This window comes from Belonocnema kinseyi, chromosome 2 (assembly GCF_010883055.1).
Source record: "Belonocnema kinseyi isolate 2016_QV_RU_SX_M_011 chromosome 2, B_treatae_v1, whole genome shotgun sequence".
In the NCBI taxonomy this organism is placed as follows: Eukaryota; Metazoa; Arthropoda; class Insecta; order Hymenoptera; family Cynipidae; genus Belonocnema; species Belonocnema kinseyi.
In genome coordinates, this window is record NC_046658.1 from 37,964,395 (window position 1) to 37,984,920 (window position 20,526).

The 20,526-nt window shown below is 31.5% G+C and overlaps 1 protein-coding gene across 4 annotated transcripts in view; it reads right to left on the reverse strand.

The window, feature by feature from the left end:
• Window positions 1-5,303: 5,303 nt before the first annotated feature.
• LOC117167113 (RB1-inducible coiled-coil protein 1) overlaps window positions 5,304-20,526 on the reverse strand; it is a 50,087-nt gene continuing 34,864 nt past the window's right edge. For all 4 annotated transcript variants that reach the window (XM_033351771.1, XM_033351773.1, XM_033351772.1 and 1 more), the window contains 3 exons: window positions 19,317-19,457; window positions 16,584-16,724; window positions 5,304-6,780 (listed from right to left, as the gene is read on the reverse strand). In XM_033351771.1, coding sequence (XP_033207662.1) covers window positions 6,679-6,780; window positions 16,584-16,724; window positions 19,317-19,457 — 384 coding nt within the window. In that variant the 3' untranslated portion in view covers window positions 5,304-6,678. The remainder of the gene's footprint in view (window positions 6,781-16,583; window positions 16,725-19,316; window positions 19,458-20,526) is intronic.

Here is a 20,526-nt window from a genome sequence, read left to right on the forward strand (position 1 = left end):
TACATTTTAACAGTCTGTTTCAGCAAAGAAGATTGAAAACTTATGAGGTTATTCATAATATTGAAACCTGTTCAATGCAAACTATAAAATGAATAGTGTAGTGTACAAAAAGTGCCCTGAAACCTCTATGTTTATTCTATAATCAACCTAAGATAAATTATATTTTGATATATTAACGAATTAAAAACTCAAGGATTTTCCTGGCTTCAAGGATTTCAAGGTCACTAGACACTCTAAATGATACTTGACCTCGAGTTAAAATAATGAATTTACGAAATAAAAACTCATGTCTACACTATGTATATATGTATGCATGTTTGTATGTATGCATAAATATTCGGAATTTATTTAGGGCAGCGACATTTTACTTTTATTCGCTTGTATAAAAAACTGTATACAAATTTTTTAAATTGTTAAATTCCTTGTAATCTTTATGAAATGTTTGAAATGTTCTGGAAATTTATGCGAAATAATTTGAAATCTTCTAAGCTTATGTTCAACCTTTTGAAATCGTTTAAAATGTTTGTGAAATCTTCGAAATATGGTGTGCGGGCATTTTTGAAGTCTTTGAATTCCGTGATATCTTTGTGAAAAGTTAAAATGCCTTTAAATATTTTGTAACCTTTAAATATCTGTGGCGAACTAAAAATCAAGGTTCATTATAATTCTGAAACTGATTTAAAATGAAAATTTTGAACCAATAATATTTATAATTTGTAAGTTGAATATCACAAAAAACGTACATTTTAACAGTAGTATATAAAATGTATGTATACAAAATGTACGCATAAATGTATTAATACCTATAATTGGGAATAAAACTTAATCCGTTATGTATTATAAAGTGTTTGCGTTATAATTATGTAGCATTAATTCAGAATGAAAAAATTATAAACAATAATGATATCTTTTAATAATTAATTTACTTGAATGTCAGAAATTATCATCACACTCTAACTGAACAGTGAAAAATAAGCGTTCCGAGGCCAAATGTCAACTTTCCTTTCAGAATCAAATGTACAAACGTGCCTCGAGTCCCATTGAGCGTACTAAGGAAATTTGGAGTAATGGATCCTTTTACAGTTTCCAATGATGCTCAGCCGCCTTCTCCGTTGCACCGCACCCGCCCAGCAGCCCTCGTCCGCAATGACGATGAAGCCTCTTCTTATGGTAGCCTCCTGTCTACTATATTGCAGCGAAAGCAAATAAATTCGGCAATGAAATACGTCTGCGGCATATTTCTGTTACCTTGACCCTTGGCAGACTGAGTGTTTCGTGTACAGAGGGCTTTCACCTTTTATTTCGTTTTTGTCTTATCGCGTTTCTTAGCATACACTAAAAGTTACCTGCAATCACCAGGGGTTCTTGAGCAGGTGGAGGGTGGCAGTCACACATTTTCTGAAAGTACTAATTGCCCCCTACAATGTGGTACAGATTTCATTGCGTTCAGACATACCAGGTGATTATTGAACAAATTTGCCGATAAAAGTCCAATTTTATCGCACCTATGACCGACTTGGAACTGGCAGGCGGGCAGTTTCTTAATCGCCTACGTGTCAGCTTTAATTTACAATAACTTTTATCACGATCAGTTCTCACCTTTGTAAAAAAGGCAGTCGGATCTCGGATTAATAGCTACGATGTCACGCTGAGTGCGGTATCATGAATGCTTGACGGCATTCATCCGATACTTGAGAAATCAGGGAGAAAGGTTTTTGAAGCTCGATTTGTTATATATGATTTTTAAACGTACTTACATGATTTCAAATTAAATCGATTTTTAAGGAACCGAATGTTTTTAATTTTTTCAGAAAAAAATTAATTTTTTGAAAGTTTGCATCTCGGTCATTTTTTTAATTTGTTCTTTTTTTAATTTAACTATATAATTAAGCATAAGAACATTAATATACTTTTTTGCACTCACAGCTGTATTACCCGTTTTACCCGTCGAGGGCTTTACAAGGTCCCCTCGAGAAAATAATTAATCGATAGAAATTATTTTTTGAATATATCTAAACAGTAAGTATATAATTAATGTAAGACAAGTAGCACACGACAATAACCTGTCGAGGGCCAGCAGAGGGAAAGTCTAGATTCTTCTAGCTAGGAAATCTGACTGCGGCCTCGTGAGAGCCAATATTTAGTTTAGGCATAAAGAGGCAATTTCTAACCGGGGTACTGGAAAATGTACTGCGACCGTATTTGAGCATTTTGGTGGAATGTATGCATTTGTATTCATCACAAGTTCAGTTTTTCCCCTTTTTTGGTTAAAAAACAATCATTTGTTTACCCTACTCTTTGACAATCACTTCCAAACTATCTGTTGTCAAAATTATTTGGAAAAAACCCAATTAACTGGTTTAATGGGGAAACCACTTTAAAAAACCCCTAATACTCTACCTCCAGGATGGTGTGGAAAAGAGTTCATTTTACAAAATAATCTTTCAATTGTTAGCATTTTTAACATAACATAATACAAGGTTATAAGACTGAGACCTTTAGTAGTATTTTTATCAATAATAACTAAACAATGTAAAATCAGTTTATTTTTTTTCAATTTAATTTAAAAACATATTCTAGAAGTAATTTTCACAAAGTAAATACATAAAATATGCACTCATTTGATAGAGTGAAGCGTATTATTTAAACAATTGTTGAACAATCGATTGTTTTTCAACAAAAAAAAGGAGTGAAAGTAAACTTGTAATGAACTAAAAATGTACGCATGACACCAAAATTCTCAAATACGGTTGCAATACATTTTCCAGTACATTCAGAGCCTTCCAAATTGAAAGGGTAAAAGTTTCATGTTCATAACTCGTGACCTACATGAGCTAAAACATTTTTTTCTTACGCAGAATTTAGTCGTCTATAATTTATTTCCTTGACGTATTTCTGTAGGACTTGTGCGAAATGAGCAGTTAACAAAAATTTATATAGCTATAAATACCTCAAAATAGCAGACAAAATTATGTTTCTTTGAACAGTCATAACTCTCGATCTGTGAAGACTAGAAGATTATATTTTTTTGTTTAGATTTACCCAGAATTCCTGCCCTGCAACTTTTTCTTTTGTCCCACTTATGTAGCTTCACGGTGAAGCGAAGCATTTTTTTTTGTATAATTAACAGGTTCCAAATTACAGATATGAGGAACGGATGGCCGGATGTGTGCACGAGATCCTAATTCGAAAATATATAAAAAGCCACAGGAAAAAAGCTTGCATGTGTAAATGTATGGACGTAAAGGAAAGTAAATAGGTAAAGTACAAGTCCGATAACTTTCCAACTTCGGGGCTGTAGGGGCAGAAAATACCAGGAGTGTATGTCTATTATCTAGATTGTAGAACTTGAAATATTATCCCTTTCCGGCACACATTTTTTTGGGAAACGAGTTTTCATGAAAATTGGTACATAAGGGTTTTTGGGGTCGCTGATTACGAATCTGAACCCAGATTTTGAAAATTCAAAATGGCGGGTCCAATATGGCGGCTAAAGTTTGGCATATTTTTTTACTTTTTCTGAAAATTGGTATACGGGGGTTTTTGGGATCACTGATCACGAATCTGAACTCAGATTTAGAAAAGTCAAAATAGCGGATCCAATATGACTGGCAAAATTTCGATTTTTTTTTTTTAATTGGTGTACATGGGTTTTTCGTATCTCTGATCACGAATATGAACTTAGATTTTGAACATTCAAAATGGCGGGCCAAAATTCAAAATATTTCTAAATTGTTTTTTGAAAGTTGGCACAGGCAGGGGGTCGCTGATCTTGAATCTGTATTCAAAATGAAAAATATTTAGAATATTGAGGTTTGAAAAAACATACACCTACTCACCTAAAACGTGGATTACCCTACCGAAAGAAATCTCTGAGTTTTCTTTAGCGAAATAGCTTGGCCCATTTGAGTCTATAAACCAAGTCGATTTGAAACAAAATAGTCTCGGACATAGTTTGAGAGATTTAGGTCCTTTTCAAGATCCTTTTAGTGGCAGTTTTAAGAGTGGTGCGACGGTAATATAATGTTACTTTTGTATTCGTCACGTACCGGGCGGGCAGTTATTTACAGTAGTTGGTCGTGGCTAATCCGCCCTCCCTTTTTAATTTCTCTTCAAATTATTAACACTTTTTTTTTTAATTGATGAATTTTCTCATTATACTTATTTATAATTATAACTTATATACTGATATACAATTTTCTAGTTGAATTTAAAAATGTTGTCTTTTTTGGCGTATCTCATTCCATTTACGAGAAACGTTCTATTAATTCCAATTTTAAGCATTAAACAAAAAAAGTTAGATATCTGAAGTCATCGAAACCCATAGATTCCGAATTATGTTTTAGGCTTTTAACTATGAAATTAAAAAATATCTACTTCTAAATTTTAATCCGAAAGCTTAACAAAGGACCCTTGAGTGTCGGCTACTCTATTGAGATAGTCTCTCTGCTTGTTATTTATGATCGTATTCTTATTTCAATTTTAAAAAGGATATTTTAAAGCCTTCAGATCATTTAAACGAGCTTCCTGTACCTTTAAAAATATCTACCTGAGTGCTTGCGGAGAATTTCTCTGAGCTTCTTTGACCTAAAGAATTTTTAGTATACACTCAAAGATTCTTTTCGGTAGGATAGTACCAATTTTCTGAATTTTGAAAATCTAAATTCAGATTCGTGATCAGAGACTCCAAAAATCCTGGTACACTAATTTTTTTTTAAATCCAGAAAACTTTATTATTTTGACCGCCATATTGGATCCGTCATTTTATATTTCCAAAATATGAGTTCATATTCGAGATCACTGACCCCAAAAACCCCTGTATAGCAATTTTCAGATCAATTCCAAAAATATTCCCAATTATGGCAGCCATATTGGGTCCGCCATTTTGAATTTTCAAAATCTAAGTCCAGATTCGTATTCAGCGACTCCAAAAACCCTTAAGTACCCATTTTCATAAGGATAGAATGGACAGTTTTTTCAATAAAGAATTTTTTCAACAAAAAAGGTTTTTTTTCATCTTTGTTTATAAGTATTAACAAATTGTTTTAAAAATTTAGACCCTTCGCATAAAAATGTCAATTTTCTATCATCCTGCGAGCATGAAATTTTAAAAAATCTGTGTAAAATCCAATAAAAACTACTCTGAAATCGCAAAAAATGATATGAAAAAAGGTGGAAATACGGTATTCCCACCATGCCGCAAAGGGTTAAAACTGATAATGTGTTTTCTTAAATATTTAGTTTCATAATATCATTATACTTAAAAATATTTGGGAAGAAATATTTTCACAAAAAACTTTACATTTTTTATGAACGTGTGTTTATTATTGCTTTTTATGCTCTCTCGCTTAAAACATCTCATATAAATTCACTTGCTTTTCCATTCAATACAATGCTGAAGCCCACCGTTAATGATACGAACAATGTTTAACCATACTTACACAATCACTGCAGACATTCGTATATGCATGACAATGTTTTAAACTAAAGAATACAATCATGGCTCGAAAGAATGTAAAAATTCGACAGAGAATACAAATTATAGGACATAGATGATTATCTCTTAAAATCTGACATCAGTACAGAAATACTGACGTGCAATAGTTTCTAATAAATCAAATCTTTACTATCTCGAATGTCAAATGTTCACTTCATTTTTGCATTAGCATTTAGCACTCGTGTGGAGAATTTCTCGCAGGCATTGTTATATAGTTTTGTAAATATTTAAAACGGAGGTATATATATTTTTCTTACGTTGCGATATATCCTCATATAACTTGCAAACGACAGTATCGTGATAAGAATTTGAGAGCAAAATGTATTGGTCTATAAAAAAAAACTTCATAAAAATTCTAGCCACGATATTTTTCGAATTGAAATTAATCCACTCTGATATTAGACAATTTGACAAATATGAAAGTCATCACAGAAGCGTCGTAATATTAGTGAGGTTAGACTAAATATTAGACGATGTTTCGGTTTTATTAGCGCAGTAACATTACAATGATCAAGTACAAAATAGTTTGAAAGCCTAGTACGAAGCACTATCACGTATAATATATACGGCGAATGCACATATGGTTGCACATACTTCGCGTGCAAATTGATGGAATATACATAACTGTATTATTTACTCCTATATTAAATCGTAGCGATAATAATCTATTACTTCACATTTTTAAACTAAACTGTGCAGGACTTTTTATTTGGAGCAAAGAGAATTCATCCGATTTCTTTCCTTTATGGTTCAATCCTCCTGAATACCCAATAACTAAAAACCTCTGCTACTAAAGCCAGTTTTATTAACATTTGTGCTGCTATCTTCTTTACTTGGAAAAAACTTTAAAAAACTTAGCAGATTATGATAGTAATTGTAAAAATAGAACTTGAAACTCTTCAGCTATTCGTGTCATACTATAAAGTAAGTTTAAGGCAACTTTTTCGAAAAGTGCATCTGCTTGATTCTCGGATCTTTCTATAATGCTCAACATCTTTTCGTGTAATTTTAAAATTAATTTACTTGTTTTTTTTTTTTTTTTTAATTTCGAGTTTAAAAGGTCTGACTAAATTAGTTTTTAAAAACGCTAAGGCCGTGATTATAACATAATAAGGCAGTGTCTTTATCTGCAATATACTGAAAATGATAATTTAAAATTATTTACCAAACTAAAAGCGAATTTAGCCTGAGCTGGCAACTTTCTTTTCCTCTGCCAGCATCTCCGCTTTTTTATTTACCTCCAAAGCTGCTTTATTTTGCCTTACTAACTCAGCACGTCTCTCCTGCAAAAGAGAAAAATAGAATCTTTATTTAAATGCTGTAGGAATGTTGACAAAAACTTTATGAGATGAGGTATGAATGCTTGGAAAGACTAAACTAAAAATTATTGGAGTCAAAGTGGAACTCTTCTGAATTCAAAATGTTTAAAATATAATCTTAAAACATTGATAATTCAGCAAGACTTAAAAACTAACACTTTCATATTCAAGCTTTAAAAACTGAATAACTTTTTATTTGAAGCCTTGGGAATAAGACTACTTTAAAATCAAAGTCTTTCAAAAATCAACGTTTTTCTTCCCTTGACTTTTTTTCATATCATGCGTTATTTGGCTTAAAATGTTCATTTTAGTTTTAGTTTTTTATTTTAAACATGCTCTAACTTTGATAATTTCCTTTTTATAGAAAAAAGTCATTGGGATAAATTGTTTGAGTTTCTGAGTACTTTGAATAGCATACATAGAATTTTTAAATCTTCCAAAAATGTGGTTTTAAAATTTGTTGGTACGATAAAATTTTGAATTTTCAAGTTTTCGACCAATTTAAAAATGTTGTTATAATAATCTTGTAGGGCTTTCAAAAATCAAAGTTTTTATTCTCTTGACTCTAATAATTTTCTTTTTATAGAAACAAGTCATAAGGATAAATTGATTGAGTTTCTGAGTACTGTGAATAGCCGTGAAAAGAATTTCGAAATCTTGAAAAAATGCGGTTTCAAAAATTTCTAGTACGATCAAATTTTGAATTTTCAACTTTTCGACAAATTTAAAAAAGTTGTTATAATAATTTTGTAGGGCTTTCAAAAATCAACGTTTTTCTTCTCCTGACTTTTTTTATATCATACGTTGTTTGTCTTAAAATTTTAATAATAGTTTTTTGTTTGCATTTTGAAAATGCTCTAACTCTGATAATTTTCTTTTTATAGAAAAAAATCATGAGGATAAATTGTTTGAGTTTCTGAGTACTATGAATAATCGTAGATAGAATTTTGAAATCTTGAAAAAATGTGGTTCCAACCATGTTGAAAATGTGCTCACTTTTTGAATTTTGATCCAAAATAGCTGATTTACGAACTTGTTCTTTCTCTTTACGCTTTACAAAAGTGGGCCAAAGCAGAATCCAATCTGATCAATTTTTTGAAAGTTATCGTGCCTACAGAATACAGACTACAGACAGATAAACACCTTCGTAAAAATAGTTTTCTCTGACTCAGTGGGTCTCAAAACGTGGAGATTTGATGAAAATCGACAAAGTGAAATTTTACATGAAACCAATACCTTCTCATTAGGATGAGAATGTGAAAAAATTAAAAAATATACTTTTTTCATGACTTCGATTCTAGTCGCAACCATTTAAAAAATAATAAAAATAATAATTTTATATTACATTTTTAAACAATTAATTATTTGAACACATGTTCTGAAATAGAAAAAAAAGGCACCGTGCCATAAAAGACGCACCATGCGGATGAAGGATTGAAAATGAATACTTTGAAAATTAGATTTGTTAAAATAACGATCACTGCCAAAAAGTTGTGAAATATGGACTATGACGTCTTTTTCTAAATAGAACTTTAAAAACCAACTGAAATTTTCTCTCTTAATATTCCGAACCCAAAATAGAACTAAAAAGATGAAGGATTATTGCTGCCCAGGTAACCAACGTGCGAGGCACGTTACTCGCACGGCATGCAAGGCACATGGGTCACACTTTGTGAGAGGCATTATTTATACATAATATATAAGCATATTTTTCAAATAATAATAATAATGTAATCCTTTATCATTGTATTAAATTGAAAAAAATATTGGTAATTATTATAATTAGATTGAATTAATACTGTACAAAATTTTTTTTTTTTAATAAAAACATTCTCGATTTTCTAATAAGATTAAATTAGGAAATTAGTAAGAATTATTGAATTTAAGATTGTAAAATTTCAATGTATGATGCATTTTAGTTATTTAAAAACTGCAATTTCCAAATTTAGTCGATTATACAAATAATTTCAATTAGCCACAAATGTTCATTTTGTATTTAAATAATATTTCCAACTGTTTCAATTTGAATTTTCAATGATTTAAATAAAAAAATGAAATTGTTGGTATAATTTCTACTTTAAATATTTATTTATTTTCATAACTTAAATTTTTACTTTATATTCAAGTTTAATATTAAATAGAGTTTAAAATTTAATTTGAAATCAATCTTTAGAAAATTTGTTAAGAAATTTAAAAAATGCATCCTTAATTTTTAATCGTATTAAATTTATTTTTTGTTATTTTGAAGTGCAAATAATATAATTATTTAAAAACTGCGCGCATTCGCTAAGTAATATATGGCGCGTCTGCCGTTGGTCGAATGGTACTCGCCCGACACATCGCGACTGTTACAGACTTCCCGTCCGGTTTCGCTTGTTTTGTGACTTTTTGACGAGACAGTTAATTTCCGTTCTACCTCATAATTTTGGTTTTAATTTTCGCAAGTATCACGCCCTAAGTTTTGTGATAAAAAATATTACTACAGTTATTATAATAGGTATAGTTTATGACCACTGATGAAAACTAAAATGTATTGATATCCTTTGCTGCCATAATTAAAAATACGTTCATGATAAATTATCTGCTCTTTACTTAAAAATGTAAATGAAAATATTATTTCTATAACCTATAAAAATTCGAAATGCGTACACGCACCATATCCGCACTGGCGTGCGACCCACTGTTTTATTTTCTAAAAACGCATTGAAAGATTTTCAGAACCATTTAAAAATTGTAATAATATACTCAACTTAATACATAGACGAACACATAACCTATAGAAGATTTACCGTAGAGTCATCCAACAACTAAATTTTTGAAACTTTGCTAAAAGCTATTCGATGTAAATACTTTCCACTAGTATTATTCAAAAAAATATATTAACCCTTATTGACCCAATTTGTCCGCTTTTGTCCGTCAAATTTAAGCACGGACACCTTTGTTAATTATGCTGGAAAAGATTTGAAAATTTATAGACGGGTATTTTCAAGTGTGCTCTTTTAGAACCTGACCCGAAATTTTCGAAAAAAAACCACCCCTTCCCACCCTAATTTTCAATTAAAAAAAAACGTGATTTTTTAAGATATTTTTTTAAATCACATTTTCGATACGAAAGAGGTCTTGATAATAGCTGAAATCACAAAAACTCCGGCTCAAAATGTTCAAACAATAAAGTTATACACACAGAAAATTCATTTTTTATCATTAAGGCCACCCCTAATATAACATATTTACGAAAAACCGCTATTATACGGATTTTTCTGAAAATTAAAAAAAATTAAATAAAAAAAGGAATATAAAATAACAAAAAAAAAAAAAACAAAAACAAAAACAAAAAAAAGTTCTTTATAAACGTCTACCTGCACGCGTAAGAACTGGAAATTTTTTTTTGTCAATCAAACTACAGATTTTCAAAATTCCAACCTAACTCAACTTTGATTGATTTTTAGAACTAAATTTATTTGCAATTTTTTGGCATTGAAAATAGTATTTTGGAAAAACTGCCGATTTCCACCCGTTTAGGCTATATTATGGGGTGGTAACGAAATTTAACCTTCAATAAAAAAAGAAATAGGGTGAGTGATCCAGTGGCTGAACAGTCACCAGTGAATGAACACTAATGCGAAAAATATATAAATATAACCTTTCAAAGTTAAAGTCACTATGATTTTCTACATATTTGAAATCTTGAAGCAATTTTGAAGAGTTTATCAGTTCATTGCAGTAAATTTTTGTAAATAATTTAAAAAATTTCTTGAATGTGAAGCATCATCGATTATGGTGAGTGATAGTGAGAAACTCGTCGACCACTATAAGGTACGTGCCTAAGCAACTACTTGTTTACACTCCTTTTACAAAAAAATTCTTTGCATTTTCTGCATCAAAGTTGTTCTGTTATAGTTCTAAGATATTATTATTCAATTTCCCACAAGGTTTTTTCACAAAAAGTACGTTTTTTTTATTAATAAATGAATGTTCACGTACTGGACCTTTAAATTGCCTGTGTTCCAGTGAACGAACGCTGTGTTCGTTCATTGGGGCAAAACTGTCACCCCGAAGGTTCAGTGAATGAACAGCAGGCGATGGAGACCTCGCTGTTGTTTCGTTATATATAAATAAGCTTGTTTCAATTAATCTGACTATAAATACCGAAGCTATAAATATAAAATACAAATAGTTATAGTTTAAATGTATATTTTTGTGGTCAGAACATTTAAAAAGTACGCACGAACTAAATTAAAGGTAAGGCAACTTTGTGGTTAGAAATTCAATGCTTTTTTTCATTTAGAAAACTTTGTGTAACTATTAAAAAAAAACATTCATTCGTGCTAGGCACTACTGTGTACTATTCAATATATTTTTATAAATCTTTAAAGAATTCCCATTTTTACAACACTGTAATTTATAATTGTATTTGCTAATTTAATCTAAAGCAAAATAGTAAAGTGTTGTATTACAAATGTTATGTGTCCTAAAAATCGCAGTTTTCTATTGTAATCACTAGATAAGAGTTATCTATTTTTAAACGAAAAGTTGTATTTCTTGTAAGGTTAAAGGAACTGATAGAAATGTTTTAAAAATAAATATTGCAATAAAAAAATAGAAAAAGTTAACCTAATTCTGTGTTCAACTTTTGTATTCCCTCCTTTCTTTATATCTAAATGTCTTGTGGTTTTTATTGAATATATTTAACGAATTTCGCAACACTGTATTTTACATTATTTAATTGCTTATTTTGTAATGTACCTATGCAATTTTATACCTAAGTCCTAATTCTAATTTGTAGTGATTATAGTGTTCATTCACTGGTGCTCTACTGTTCATTCATTGGCTCACAGTGTTCATTCACTGGTGTTTTCGTTAATTTTGCACTATTTAATTCTTTTTTGTAAAGCTTTTCGGTAAAAACAAAATTTGTTTATCGGATTATGAAATTTGAAACCTTAAGAATCTATTTTCAAAAGTTTTGTAAGAATAATCAATTATTATAACGTGAAATGGACTAGTTGTAATCAGTGATTTCCTTAAGTGTTCATTCACTGGGTCACTCACTCTATGTTTTCTATTATTTGTGATATATTTTGCACCATTTTTACCTGTTTTCAAAGCTGAAACAACTTTTTTCAGAAAAATCCGTAAAACAGAGATTTTTCGTAAATACGTTATTTTAGGGGTGGTCCTACAACCCCTTAATTATAAAAAATTAATTTTCTGTATGTATAACTTTATTATGTGGACATTTTGAGCCGGAGTTTTTGTGATATTAGCTATTATCAAGACCTTTTTCGCATCGAAAATGCAAAAAAAGTACTAACTTAAAAAATCACGTTTTTTAAAAATGAAAAATAGGATGGGAAGGGAAGGGGTGTTTTTTCGAAATTTTCGGGTCAGATTCTGAAAGAGCACACTTGAAAATACCCGCCAATAAATTTTCAGATCTTTTCCAGCATAATTAACAAAGTTTTCCGTGCTTAAAATTGACGGTCAAATACGGACAAATTGGGCCAATAAGGGTTAAATCACGGAAAAGAGTTAAAAGGTCGTAACATAAAATTAAAAACTGTTTAGCAGCGACATTGATAACAGAATTCAACCATTTCAGTAGCAGGGAATAACACAGGACGACAAAATTTTTTGAAGAGTTTACTGGGACCTGAATAGGTGTACTGTATGTTTTTTGGATCGCTGAACTCAAATACGATTGCAGAATTGTGCCAGCCCATCAGGATTTAGAGTAAATTAAAAAAAAAAAACAGACTAAAAATCTTCAGATTTACAAACGTTGGATTAATATATTTGTCACTTTGTTTCTTTACTTTTTCATCCATCCTTCCTTCATTCTACCACCCAGAAAACTCAAGGCCAACAATCCCAAGCCTACAAACCCGTAGTTCACATACCCTTAGCTTACAAACCCCAAGTATACCAACCACAGGCCTATAAGCCCCAAGCACAGAAACCAAAAGTTCACAAACCTCAAACCCGCCCACTTAAAGCCCACGTACCCCAAATCTGCACACCCCGAACCTCAAGCTCAAACCTGCACAAACCCCAAATCTGCAGATCCTAAACCAACTCACTTCAAATCTACACAACCCAAACCCAGCAACTTTAAGTCCATAAAACCCTAACCTACACACTCTAACCCCACACACCCTAAACCCACCAACCTCAAACCCTCGAACCCCAAATTCATTCAACCTAAGCCCACAAATCCCAAAACCACAAACCCCGACCCACACAACCTAAACTCACACAGACTAAATCCACACAACCCGAACCCTCACACCCTAAGCCTTTAAATTCCAAGCTCACGAACCTCAAACATACACACTGCATACTCACGCACCACAAACCCACATACCCTAAAACTATAAACTCCAAAACCTTACACCCCAAACTCACTAACACGAAACCCACGAATCCCAAACCCACAAAACCCTGAGCGTAAATTAATACATCCTGAACCTCAAGCTTAAGCCCACAAGTTTCAAGCCAAAAAATCGTGGGTTTGGAGTTCATAGGCTTAAGGTTGGTGGGTCTCGGATGTGTAGATTTGGGGTGTATGGGTTTAGGCTGTGTGGATTTTCAGTGTGTAGGTTTTTGCAGGGCTTGAGGTTAGTGGGTTTGGGGTGTAAGGGTTCGCAATGTGTAGATTTGGGGTACGTGGGTTTGGCGTTTGCGGTTTGTGGGTTTGGAGTGGGTGAGTTTAAGGTTTATGAGCTTGTGGTTTCTGAGCTTGGGGTTTGTAGGCTTGTGGCTGGTATACTTGGGCATTATGAGCTAAGGGTATCTGAGCTTGGGGTTTGCAGGCTTGGGATTGGTAGCCGCGAGATTTCTGGGTGGTAGAATGAAGAAAGGAGGCATGAAAATTAATTTCGTTTTAAAAGCCCCAATAAATAGTCCAGGCATTACATCCCAAGAATAAGCCAAATTCTTGAAAAAATACTACTTCCAAGGTTTTCAATGAGAAAGTTCCTTTAAGGTGTCCCTTTTGACATAACGAAAATTCATAGAAAAAACCCATTTCTTTGGATTTTCAGCGAAAAATCACTAAGTTTCAAAAAACACTGTGTATCTTCGCACCTATTTACTCCACGGGAAAGTGTTCCACAGGTGAGTGAAAGTTGACTCAATTCTCTCTAATCACAAAAAAAGAAAAATGTCCTAACTTTAATAGGTCATAAGTTACCCCTCAAGGTTGGCCATTTTTGCTGTTTTTACGGGCAAAAAAGAGGAGTTCAGTTTATTCAAAATAAATCTTATCCGTTTTAGTTGGCGTTAATGATGCTAAAGGATAAAATAGGGTATACAAAAATCTGCGTAGATCTAAAAAAATAAGGTATTTTAGACCTATTATTCTGGGAATTGTAAGATTTCAAAAAGGTTTTTTTGGGTATTTTTAATAAAATCAGAGTATTGTTTTTTTTTTAATATCTCGTTCCCTGTGCATCACACGACGAAATTACTTAAGATTGAATAAAAGTGATTTCAATTTGGCGTCAGTTACAAAAAAAGTGTCCTAGTCCTAATGGGTCACGAGATATGACCTTAGAAAGTGCACTCTTCCTGCATAGAGGCAACTGAGCGTACCGTGAAGTAGAAATACGGTCGTATATCGAAAACTTTGTCGCAAATAAGTCTATATAATTCATTTAGCATGTATAATACGTCTTTTAACATTAATAAATAATTCATTGTTTATAACGAAAGCTTGCTATCACCACTTATGATTATTTTTTGGCCTTCTTTTTAGTATTTTCGTGGCAAAAAAGTGATTGTAATTGATTAAAAATGTATGTTTTTTTTATCAATAAACAAATATATTTGATTAATAATTGCTTATAATAAAATCTTTTCATAACCACTTTTGAGTACTTTCTGAGTACTTTTCTAGCAAAAAAGTAATTATAATTGATTAAAAATATTTTTAACCAATTATTGATTAATAATTTATATTTTGTTCACTTAATTCTAACCTATTGAACTATTTTGCGAATTTACCTAAAGAACTTTTAGACACAACCAATTTATATAATTACTTCTTTATTTATTAATTAAAAAAAATATTAAATTACATTTGTAATCACTTTTAAATAATCAATTACTTACTTATTTTGTATTCAGAAAAATTGTCACAGAATGTTATGTACAATTTACAGAAATCACTGCAAATTTCAAGTGTATTGCAGGAAAGTACGGAATTAAATGCAGAAAAAGTATTCATCAGAAGATATTGTTATAAACAATTATTTAAAAACTAATTTTCTAATGAAACATATATATCACATTTTTAAGCAATTATATTGACTTTTTTATCACAAAGTACTCAAAAAGTACTCAACAGTAGTTATAAGAAGATTTTATTATAAACAATTATAAATAAAACATATTTGTTTATTGGTAAAAAAGCATATCATACATTTTCAATCAATTACAACCATTTTTTTGCCACGAAAATACTAAAAAGAAGGGCAAAAAGTAATCAGAAGTGGTGATAGCAAGCTTTCGTTATAAACAATGAATAGTTATTAATGTTAAAAGACGTATTATACATGCTACATGAATTATATACACTTATTTGCGACAAAGTTTTCGATATACGACCGTATTTCTACTTCACGGTACGCTCAGGTGCCTCTATGCAGGAAGAGTGCACTTTCCAAGGTCATATCTCGTGACCCATTAGGACTAGGACATTTTTTTGTAATTGACGCTAAATTGAAATCACTTGCATTTAATCTTAAGTAATTTCGTCGTGGGATGCGCAGGAAACGAGATATTTTCAAACCATCAAAAAATTCTGTTTTTATTCAAAAATGCAACAAAAAAAATCAATTTTTGAAATCTTGGAATTCCCAAAATAATGGGTCTAAAATACCTTATTTTTTGTATCTACGCAGATTTTTGTAGACTATATTTTATCCTCTAGCATCATTAACGCAAACTAAAACGGACACGATTTACTTTGAATAAACTGAACTCCACTTTTTTGTCCGTAAAAACAGGCAAAAATGGCCAACTTTGAGTAGTAACTTATGACCTATTAAAGGTAGGACATTGTTCTTTTATTGTAATTAAAGATTACATTTTATTGTATATTGATTTTTCTATGTATCATAACTCGAAACCTATGGAAGATAGCGGATTATCTTTTTAACAAAATTTTCTCATAATTTTGTCCTCTTTCTTTTTTTCTTTCGGACATTTTGTTCTTAATTGCAATGGGAAATTATCCGTCCACGGAAACTTAACTTTTGGAACGGGTTTCAAACAAAACAAAAACCCCGATTTGGCAACTGATCTGTTCTAACATTTTTGTTATGTCAAAAGGGACACCTTAAAGGAACTTTCTCATTATAAACATTGGAAGTAGGCTTTTTTCGGGAACCAAACTATCAGATGCCTGGACTAGAAGTTCGCCTTAATCTGCCAAATATTGGGCGCATTAACCTAATTGTGAAGTAGTTTAAAAAAGACTTGGAGAACAAAGTCCTCGCTCGATAAAAATGATAAAGATGCTGTGTACTTGATGTCTAAAAGGAATTTTAACTTATATAAAGAGAAAGAACTAATGTGGGATATATGGAAGGAAAGCGGTGACAGATTATGTAGTATATCGATGCTTTGTTCTGCATACTCGATTGTCGTCGTACAATGTTTGATGACTTAATACTAACTTTTATTTTTATCCATCAATTATTTCCAATCATGTGTTTCATGATGAAACCTAGATTCTAGTTGTAAGGAGAAAATCTGAGACTTACATGATTGCGGAGTCTCTCCTTGGTTTCTCGTTCAAGGTTCTCGCGTCGTTCGCGAGCTTGGTCCAGTTTCCCCTGAATTTGGGAATCCAGCTGTTGAACTCTTTCGTTCATACCTTTGCGCACGCGAGCCACTTGATCTTCCTATAAAAATATAAAAATTCCAATAAGTTTCCAAATTATTTTATGGGTGAAAATAGAAGTCGGAACTATTCAATTTTTCACTTTTTTTTAACAAAAATACTTATATATTATATTTATAATACAACCTATAAAACCTTTTCTTCTCGTCATATCAATTACAATAATGCGACGCTTCAATTCCTTATCTCTCCACGTAGCGCTTGGTTCGTGTATCACTTCAGGTCCGATGTATAAGCATGGGACCCGATGAAATCCAGCGACCACACGCCACCTGGACCTGCTCATGGCATGGAGGCCTCAAAGTGACAAAATAATAATAAGCGATATGAAGAAATAATTCCTAACTTCAAATTGTCTTACTTTTATATTTAATGACAAATAATAAATTTAAACCCCTCGAAAAATTTTGTATCTCAAAATAATAATTAGGTCTGCTTATAGAGCCTTCATTTAGATAAATAAAATTTTAGTTTTTATTTACAATTTAATTAACAAAACAAGTAATTTTACGGCCGTTTAAAATTATTTTTAAATTAAACAATAATGAGAATATCAACTAATTTCCTTACAACTAATTTCACTCTCTGAAAATAAATGGTGCATTACTGGATGACAACTTTATCCACAATTTTCCTATTAATTTAAAGTAGTTTCTGTACATTTATTGACCCAGAAAAAGTTGTTGACAAGGTAGATAGAAGTAAACTTTGGGAAGTCCTGAAAGAGTACGGAATCAATGGATGGCTCCTACAAGTTATAAAAACAATATATACGGGTAGCTACGCCAGTGTGAGGGTAAATAGGAAATTGAGTGACCGCTTCGATATTATGCGAGGTGTTAGACAAGGATGTGTTATGTCCTCATAGCTATTCATATTAAAAATGGACAAGTGTATAAGAATGGCCCTTTTCGACGAAGAAGGTGTGGATCTCGAAACAGTAAGGGTACGTGGGCTAGCGTTCGCAGATGATAAGGTTGTTATGGCAGAGTCAATCGAAGAATTGCAAAGAATGTATAAAAAACTGAATGCAAACATGAGGAGAATAGGTCTTAACATTAACGTCAATAAAACAAAAAATATAATGTTTGAAGGAAAGAGTGAGAAAACAATATGCAACATTGTATTCAATAATGAGAGAATTGAACAAGTTGATAAGTTCGTATACCTTGGTAGCTTATTCATTAAGGACGGAAAAATAATTGAAGAGTTAGAGAGGCGCATAAACGAAGGTAAGACGGTTATTGGTAGAGCAGTGCCCATTATCAGAAGTAAAAACATATCAAATAAGGCTGGCAATACATAATTCTATATTTGTACCGATTGCACTAAACGGTAGCGAGACATGGACCTATCAAGAAAAAGATAAGGGTAAAATCAACGCGATTGACATGAGATTTCTACGCATAATATGCGGAAATATTCTGATGGACAAAGTAACGAGATAATTCTCAAAGAATGTGGTGCAGAAGAGACGTTAGTAGACACATGGAAAAGAAATCGGTTAAGATGGTTCAGATTTATATGGCGGAAAAGAGTTAATAAAGAGTGTCAGTAGAGAGAATGACGCCTGAAACAAAAGACCTTGGATACTAATGGAACCAAGTGGGAAATCTCACATGAAGACTTTGTGAGGCTCTTCACTTGGGGGTGATTGCTCGAGAGATTCATCAGCAACCTGAGTCGGAGCAGTGTTGCGGAAGGAACGTGTAATTTAAATAAATAATACGAGAATTATAGATCAATCTAAAAATTATATAACCCCTTCCTCGCCGAGTGAGTCACGCCTACCCCGAAAGGGAAATGGCTTGATGGTGCAATGATAGTACTTTTAAATTGGACTAACTTACCAACCGAGTGTCTTATAGATACGAAATAAATATATTTATTAACATTTTCTTTATACTCACCACTGAAATAGGCTTCTTTTAAGAATAAACCCGTGCTACCGGAAAACACCAAATAGTTATACGACCTGTTCCGGGCTTTTAAATCGGTTATTTTGGCCAAATGAAGACACTTCACGTGTAATTAAATTATTATAGCTTAAAGCATATTCTGAAGTATGTTGAAGGATAATCTTTAATTATTCATCTATTTGAATGGGAAAATTGAACTCTTAAAATCAACCAATTAATGAAAAACTGTTTTATTATCGGATTACATTGAAAACTTTGGGACATTTTAAAGTATATTGTACTCCATAATTATAATTACAAACAAAGAATAAACTTTATTTTTGAATTTAGTATTTAATCCTGATGTTATAAATGTGTTGATAATCGTATCTTGAGCTTTACTTAAAAAGATTATCGCCATAAATTAAAAAAATATATGATGAGTGACACGTTACCGGATGACATTTCTTCGCATTTAATCGAATTTATTTTTAAACGAAATAAAGTAAAAATAATTGGGACACAGTGTATTGTTAAAAAGGGTAACTTAAAAAATTAGTCCATCAAAAACAAGCATATAATATTGCAGGGACATGATACTGTAAGCTATTAGATTTACACCCTTATATATTATTTTCGGCATTCGAAATTCTTTCGAGATGTGAAATTTGTATAATGAATATTAGAATACTTACGTGATCTTTTAGACGATCTACCATCTTCTTCATATTTTCATCTCTCTGTGCGGTAGCAGTCTTCAACTTCTCTTCAATTGCACATCGAACCTCCTCTGTTTGTTGGTCCAAAGACAAGCGAGTTTTCTCAACACTCTCCAACTGTGTAATATTAATTTGTACATCATTATGACGATGAATTAACAATACCAAGAATATTATTTAAGCAGAAGAAAAAAAATATCAAGAATTTTATTGAGAAATAATTATGTCTAGATTAATATACAGATATTCCACCAACATTGTTAGTTTAAAATCAGTTTCTTAACCTGTTTTGGATTTTTTAAACAAAAATTCATCATTAATACTTTAAGAGATCTTTATAATCGGAAAGAAATAGTTTGTTTCTTAATTCTCCTCAAATTATATTGCCTGCTGTGTTTAATGACAAAAATGAATTATTCTACATTTAATTTTAACTGCATGAACAAATTATGCGAAAAATACCCCTTCATTCCCTTCATTGTAAGCAGTGATGAATAGTAATTAAAATGCATCATTCAACATTATTTGTTAATTGAATAAACGAATTTTATAAATGAGTGCACACTGTGGAAATTTACAGGTAAGAAGAAATTATTTCTTTTCTAAGTTCTTCTAAAATGATGATATCACTGGCGTTTAGTAATTAAATTTCGTTTTTTAATAATATTTGTTAGTTTTATAAACCATATAGCTATGCTTTGTGGCGGTGGCTTTGCCGCCGCGGAACGGACATTAATTATTAGTATACATCGAGAACAAACGGAAATGCAATAAAAGTGGTAGGAAGTTATAAAAAAACATGTAAAACACATGATGACGAACTTTTTTTATTACATGTTACTTACATGTTTTCTCTTGATATTAAGTTTGAACATGAAAACACTGGAATAGAATAAACATAAAATTTTAAGTATCTATCATAGAAGTTCGGTTTGAACAATGTGAAGTCGACAGTAAAATTTGAAATAAAGTTGGCAAAAATTCTGAGAAAGTAAAATAGAAATAAAAACTTGAATACAGGACAGGGAAACTGTATTTTTCGAATTTTTATTATAATAATTGTATGTAAGTTGTCGAATACAGTTTCCAAAAATTCGAAATCACTTGTGAAATTTGTACAAAGCTTAAGAAAACCCCTAAATGTAACATAAATTGTTCAAAAAAATAGGTAACAATTGTGAATTAC